Genomic DNA, 7,451 nt, shown 5'->3' with positions numbered 1-7,451 from the left:
ACCAGTAAGAACTGCACTGATCATCCTCCGGTGTTTTCAATTCTGGATGAAAGTTTCTCTCTCCCTCGCTCTCTCCTTTCCTCTCTCTGTCCCTGTACTTTTCCTCTCAATTTAGCTCTCTCACTCTCTCTTTCTATGTCTCACTCTCTCCTTCTATCTCTCACTCTCTCTTTCTCTCTGGTATTTGCTCTGTTTATTTACACTTTGACCTCCAGTACATATTCAGCCTTTCTTGTTTCCTCAGTTTCAGAGGTCAGTGGTATTTTTATGAGGGAAAGGTCAGAGGTCAGAGGTCAGGCCAGTCTCTACCCTCATTCTGCCCAGCTTCCTGAACCTGACAACTTCAGTGAAGGTCCTAGAGATCATGCCATCATACCAGGTCAATCCATTAGAACAAGAACCAGAATCTTTGCATTTACATTAATACATACAGTGTCTAAATCTGCTATATTGATTTTGCAAGTTATTACCCCAGATGCAACAGGGACATCTTTAGAAGTGTGTGTGTGTGTGTGTGTGTGTGTGTGTGTGTGTGTGTGTGTGTGTGTGTTGGAAAGACAGTGGTAAGACAGTGGTGTGCAGGGTGTGAGGAGTGTGTGCAGGGTTTGGCAGGCTTTTGGCGGTTGGCTCTGAGCCCACCCCGTGGTCTCTCCAGGGGGCCGTTGGAGGCTCGGCCTGCATTTAGAAATAAAAGCATATGGCACACAGACAGTAATACGTGGACGTGTAAACGCTAATTGCATAAAACTGCTCCGTGCCTTCCCCCCGTGTTGCCGTGGAGCTGCGGGAATAAGGGGGTGACTGCGTGGGACTGTCCCGTGGGCGTGCGGCGCGGGACAAGTGTGTTCAACCGCAGCAGGTGCACAGACATTAAGGCTCTGCTTCTCTGTTATGAGTCTGGCATCATTTGCAGGGATGTCTTTTACTCTGGAGATAGAAGAGAGAAAAAGAGATGGAGAGAGAGAAAAAGAGAGAGAGAGAGAAAGGCAAAGTGGAACAAGGCCGTTGAATCAGGCCACTGTCAGCGGTGGGCTTTTACGCACTCAGAAACACCCCGATTGCTGGAAAAATCAGGTTATACCAGTAACATTACCAGTACTCAGGGTACAACGGCAGAAGGAAAACCCGCGTGTGAAAGAAGTTCTCTTATAATGAGTCTGACGTCTAAAACAAGCAGAATAATGCTGGTTAACCAATCACGTTCTCACTGAGTGTACACTGAGCATATACTGAATGTATGCTGACTGTATACTGAGCGTATACTGAGTGTATACTGAGCATATACTGAGTGTATACTTAGCGTATACTGAGTGTATACTGAGCATATACTGAGTGTATACTTAGCGTATACTAAATGTATACTGACTGTATACTAAGCATATACTGTGCATATACTGACTGTATACTGAGCGTACACTGAGCGTATACTGAGTGTATACTGAGCGTATACTGAATGTATACTGACTGTATACTGAGCGTATACTGAGTGTATACTGACTGTATACTGAGTGTATACTGAGCATATACTGAATCTATACTGACTGTATACTGAGCGTATACTGACTGTATACTGAGCATATACTGAGTGTATACTGAGCCTATACTGAGCATATACTTTAATCCTGTGGTTCCCAGTGTTATCGTATCGGAGGCTGTAGACGAAACACCTTGTCAGACTCTGATCAAAGACCCTAATTAGGCAGACTAGCGAGACCTGAGTCAGAGTACCGCGTGCCACGACCCCGGAGCACACGCGTTCGCCATGGGAAACATGTCCAGATGCAGCTGCTTTAGGCCTGCTTGCTCCGGCTGGGTTATCCGGAAGGATCCGTGCTACTGTAGCTATTACCAGTCATTTTCTATCTGTGCTGATAAGATCACAATTAGATCGGTCCCATTAGTCCGGATCGCGTTCTGGCGAGCAATGGAGCACTTTTACTTCTGAAATAATTTTGTTTTGATAAGGATGCACTTACGAAGCTGAGGTTACAGGGGCTGCTGGGTAATACAGTCAGCCGCTTAATAATGTAATCTTAAATTACAGTTTAATTACAAGCTCTTAGTCGCGGGGGAGGCGCTGTAATTCAATCAGCTCTCTCCAGCACGTACTTCACAAAGCCTTATCGCTCTGGTTTTAAACAGGAGATGAATAGGCGGTCTGGGGCTTTTGTGTCGCTGCGCCTCGCTCCTCTCCGGACCACTCCGGAACGCTCCGGAACGCTCTGGCTACGGCATTCCCTACTCCTTACTGGCTTTGTGCACTTCAAAGTAATGAAAGATAAAGAAGGAGAGAGGGAAAGAGAGTCAGTGTTTGAGGGGGAAAAAGGAGAGAGAGAGAAAGGAGAGAGAGATTCTATCAGACGCTCCCAGAAGAACAAGGGAACACGCGCAATGAAAAGCCCCCTGTCAGCCCAGGGTCCTGGGAGCAGAGGAATCTGTTTTCTCTTCCGCAGTACCGGGTCAGAGTCCACACACACAAACCCAATTTGTCTTTGATTCCATAGGCCTTATTCCTTTAGAGACACCGCGGCGAAGACATTATGTGGCAGGGAAAATTGAATGTTCTTCATAAATTTTGAGGGGAGAGAAAATATTAGATTTGCAGAGTGAAAACTTCATTCCGTCGGGGGCGGCTCGCTCTCTCGCTTGATCAGAGTGGTGGCAGTGATATGCTGATGCGTGTGTGTGTGTGTGTGTGTGTGTGTGTTGGGGGGGGTATGAAGAGTGGGAAGAAGAAATCCATACACAGGTGCTGAGTCAGCGTTATTGGCGTTGGCTGTTATTGTGCCTGCAGACACACAGTAAGCTCCCTAACACTCCAGACTGCCACTAACACATAATGTGGGACAGTCAGACTGCATCTCAGAATATATATCTCTCTTTCTCTCTCTCTCTCTCCCTCTCTCCCTCCCTCTCCCTCTCTCCCTCTCTCTTCCTCCCTCTCTCTCTCCCTCCCCCTCTCCCTCCCTCTCTCTCTCTCTCCCTCCCCCTCTCTCTCCCTCCCTCTCTCTCTCTCTCTCTCTCTCTCTCTCTCTCTCTCTCCCTCTCTCCCTCCCTCTCCCTCTCTCTTCCTCCCTCTCTCTCTCTCTCCCTCCCCCTCTCTCTCCCTCCCTCTCTCTCTCTCTCTCTCTCTCTCTCTCTCTCTTGTCCTCCCCCTCTCTCCCCCTGTCTGTTTGTCTGTTTCTATGTCTCTGACTTCCTCCCTGGTTGTCCATCTCTCCTCACAGACATCTCAGGAGGGCGGAGCTATGAGACAGAGCGCTGGCACAACTACCCAGGGAGATAAAAATAGGAAGCGTGTCACCTGCTGTGACCTCTGACCTCTGATTCCTTTGCTGTCTGGTTGGCTGCGCTTGCAGCAGAGGGATGCATCAGAGACACCAGGTAGGGCATGGTGGATATGACCTGATCAGATACCCCACCCCCACCCCAGATACCCGAACGCCCACTCCAGATACTTCCACCCCCACCCCAGATACACCAACCCTCACCCAGATACCTCCACCCTCACCCCAGATACCCCCATCCCCAACCGAGATACCCCCACCCCTACCCCAGATACCCCCAACCCCACTGCAGATAACCCCACCCTCACCCCAGATAACTCAACCCTCACCCCAGATACTCCCACCCCCACCCCAGATAACACCACCCAGCCCCCACACCTGTAATGTATTTTCACCAGAGACAGAACAAATCCATTTTCATGCTGCTGTCCCCAAGCTGGTCTGAACACACGCCTACACATGGATGTCCCTGACACGCCTGCAGGGTTCATAAAAGAAGACAGAGATTTTGCCCAATGACATATCTGACACATGCACCTGCTGTTACACATGACATAACGGGAGATGTGTGAGAGAGAGCGAGAGAGAGAGAGAGGTCCAGGCTGGCTGTGTGATGGCGAGATATATCTGTCAGTGCTGTTGAACAGGGCTGTCTGGGCTGTGACACAATAAAACAGCAGATCTTTGTTTTTTCTTCTTAGATCTTGAAGATTTATGTTTCCAACCCCGAGCTATAGTCCGTGAGATTTTGCCATAACGTGTCGTGATAACAGGTATCTAATGAATCTCACTGATCTCTCTAAATCTGTACCTCAGTCACAGGTAGTAACTTTGAGATTGTTATTATGGTTCTGGACTCAGACTTTGCTGGGTCCAGATTAAATTAGGATGGACTGGGCCAGGTTGGCTTCAGTGCTGTGTGTCACACAGGTCTTCCACTTTGTTTTAAATAGGCCTTGTTCTCTCCTTTCTACCTTCATCAGGTTCATTCTCTTTGGCTGGTGCCTTCACACCGGTCTGGGTTACGAATCTTCAATATAACAGGACCTTTGCGACCTGAGCTGAGCGAGACCGGATGAGCACTGACTCTCAGAGGCCTCAGAGAACAGGTGGAGTAGCATCAGTTCAAACAGCAGCCCTGCAGGACTCAGACAAACCTCCTCTATAATATCTGACACCACAGACACGCATTCACTTACAACACTGTCCACTTCCCCTCTGTGAGTGTGTGAGTGTGTGTGTGTGAGTATGTGTATAAGTGTGTGTGTGTGTGTGTGTGTGAGTGAGTGTGTGAGTGTGAGGCAGAATGCCTTGTCCTATCTGGAGGGACGGTCCTATCAGCTGACATGGAGAGGATCCACATCCAAACCATGTAGACTCTCCACTGGTGTTCCACAAGGCTCAGTATTGGACCTCCTTCTCTTCTCTTTGTATACTCGTTCTCTTGGTGATGTAATATCTTCTCATGGTTTCTCCTACCACTGCTATGCTGATGACACTCAATTATTTCTTTCTTTTCCACACTCTGACATGCAGGTCTCCAGACGTATCTCAGCATGCTTGACTGACATCGTGTCATGGATGACAGCCCACCACTTGAAGCTGAACCCCAGTAAAACTGAGCTTCTGTTCATCCCAGGTACTCCCAACCCTTACCACGACCTTACTGTTTCCTTCGAGAACTCCCTGGTATCACCATCTGAAGCTGCCCGTAGCCTGGCCATAACTTTGGACAACCAGTTGTTGTTCTCAACTCATGTTTCTAATCTAACCTGGTCTTGCAGATTTCTCCATAGTAACATGCGAAGGATTCGGCCCTTCTTCTCACAGGAAGCTGCCCAGGTGCTTGTGCAGTTTTTTGTGATCTCAAAGCTCGACTACTGCAACTCGCTACTTGCTGGTCTTCCTCTAAGAGCCATCAAACCTCTACAACTTGTCCAGAATGCAGCAGCACGACTGGTCTTCAATCTTCCGAGGTTCACACACATCACTCCACTGCTGTGCTCCCTTCATTGGCTCCCTGTAGCTGCATACACACACAAATCAGATTTAAAACCTTGATGCTTTCCTCCAAAGCCAAAAATGGACCAGCCCCTTCATACATGAGGTCAATGGTCAAAGCCCAATCTGTACCTTGAGTATTTCCAACCTCAAGTACGGCTTCACTTGAAACACCATGCTTGAGCTCTCATGGAAGACAAGCATGGAGACTATTTTCTGTCTTGCTCCAAGTTGGTGGAATGAACTCCCACTTGCTGTCCAGACAGCAGAGTCCCTTGCAGTCTTCAAACACAGACTGAAAACCCGTCTATTCGTGGAATATTTAAAGGACAACTGACACTGCTCCCATATTGACTGACTAAATTAGTACTTATTGTAGGGTATTGTTTATGTTGTTTATGTTTAACAAACTCTAGCACTTATTGTTTATAGCACTTATCATTGTTTAAGAGAGACCTTATGTATTTAGTACTTCTAGGTATCAGCATTCATCCCTGTATTCTACAGTATTCTAGTTCATTGGTATGTCTGATTCTAACCTACTGTACTGTACTAGGATGTATTCTATGAGTAAATGACAAAGCACTTTTGTAAGTCGCTTGGGATAAGAGTGTCTGCTAAATGCCGTAAATGTAAATGTACAGGTGTATATGTGAACAGGTGTATATGTGAGCAAGTGTATATGTGAATAGGTGTATATGTGAACAGGTGTATATGTAAACAGGTGTATATGTGAGCAAGTGTATATGTAAGCAGGTGTATATGTGTACTGGTGTATATGTGAATAGGTGTATATGTGAGCAGGTGTATATGTGAATAGGTGTATATGTGAGCAGGTGTATATGTGTACAGGTGTATATGTGAATAGGTGTATATGTGAGCAGGTGTATATGTGAATAGGTGTATATGTGAGCAGGTGTATATGTGTACTGGTGTATATGTGAATAGGTGTATATGTGAGCAGGTGTATATGTGAATAGGTGTATATGTGAGCAGGTGTATATGTGTACTGGTGTATATGTGAATGGGTGTATATGTGAGCAGGTGTATATGTGAATAGGTGTATATGTGTACAGGTGTATATTTGAGCAGGTGTATTTTTCTGTGTTTTCTGCCCCTGGTACACATGTCCTGGCCCAGCAGAGCTCACTAAGTGTGAGAGTATGAGAGGGTGAGAGAGTGTGAGAGAGTGTGAGAGTGTGAGAGAGTGTGAGTGTGTGAGAGAGTGTAAGAGTGTGTGAGAGTATGTGAAAGTGTGTGAGTGTGAGATTGAGAGTGTGTGTGTGTGAGAGAGTGTAAGTGTATGAGAGTGTATGAGAGTGTGTGAGAGTGTATGAGAGTGTGTGAGAGTGTAAGAGTGTATGAGAGTGTGTGAGAGTGTAAGAGTGTGTGAGAGTGTATGGGAGTGTGTGAGAGTGTAAGAGTGTGTGAGAGTGTATGAGAGTGTGTGAGAGTGTATGAGTGTGAGACATACCCCACCATAGACGTCGCTGCTGATCTGGGGCGTTTAATGGTAGCCTGCAGAGTGCTGTGCTGTCAGAGTCCAATCCCCTGTGAAGAAATTCCCCACAGCTCCCTCTCTCTCTCCCTCTCTCTCTCCCTCTCTCTCCCTCCCTCTCCCTCCCTCTCTCTCTCTCTCTCCCTCTTTCACTTTCCTTCTCACGCTTTCTTCTCTCTCTCAAATTCAGATTTATTTATTGCCATGAATTGTAATGAACAACTGTTGCCAAAGTGATTAACCAAATTATTAATTTTAAAAGTGGAGAAAGAGAACAAAAGTAGGAATAAAACATATATAATAAAGCGTTCTATGTACACTCCTCTCTCTCTCTCTCTCTCTCTCTCTCTCTCTCTCTCTCTCTCTCTCTCTCTACTTCTTTCCTACTCCATCACACCTCTCAGTCCTTTGGCCCAGAGTGCATAAACCATCCAGATCAATTTGTTTTCAAAGCACATTTTTCAGGAACTTATTAGGCACTTTACAGATATATCAGGACGTTGGAGAGGCCGGTGCTGGTGGCAGCTGTGTGTCCGTGGGTGTGGGCGGGGCACGTCGAGGCTGGCACGCAGGTCACGTGATCCCACCACACCCTCCACAGACCCTGCCACAGGCATGAAGGGGAGAATATGGAGATGTGGGGCGGGGCCGTAAGAGGGCGGGGC

General features: G+C 47.0%; 1 protein-coding gene across 1 annotated transcript in view; it reads left to right on the top strand.

Annotated features, from left to right (window-relative positions):
* The window catches only part of LOC118241127 (extensin-like), a 10,199-nt gene extending 6,528 nt beyond the window's left edge, over positions 1-3,671 (top strand). Inside the window, exon 3 of the mRNA XM_035524857.1 lies at positions 3,434-3,671. Within this exon, the coding sequence (XP_035380750.1) occupies positions 3,434-3,671 (238 nt within the window). The remainder of the gene's footprint in view (positions 1-3,433) is intronic.
* The last annotated feature ends 3,780 nt before the right edge of the window (positions 3,672-7,451 follow it).

This window comes from Electrophorus electricus, chromosome 1 (assembly GCF_013358815.1).
Source record: "Electrophorus electricus isolate fEleEle1 chromosome 1, fEleEle1.pri, whole genome shotgun sequence".
NCBI lineage: Eukaryota > Metazoa > Chordata > Actinopteri > Gymnotiformes > Gymnotidae > Electrophorus > Electrophorus electricus.
Note: the sequence above shows the minus strand (reverse complement) of the source record. Positions and strands in the feature narration are given on the sequence as shown.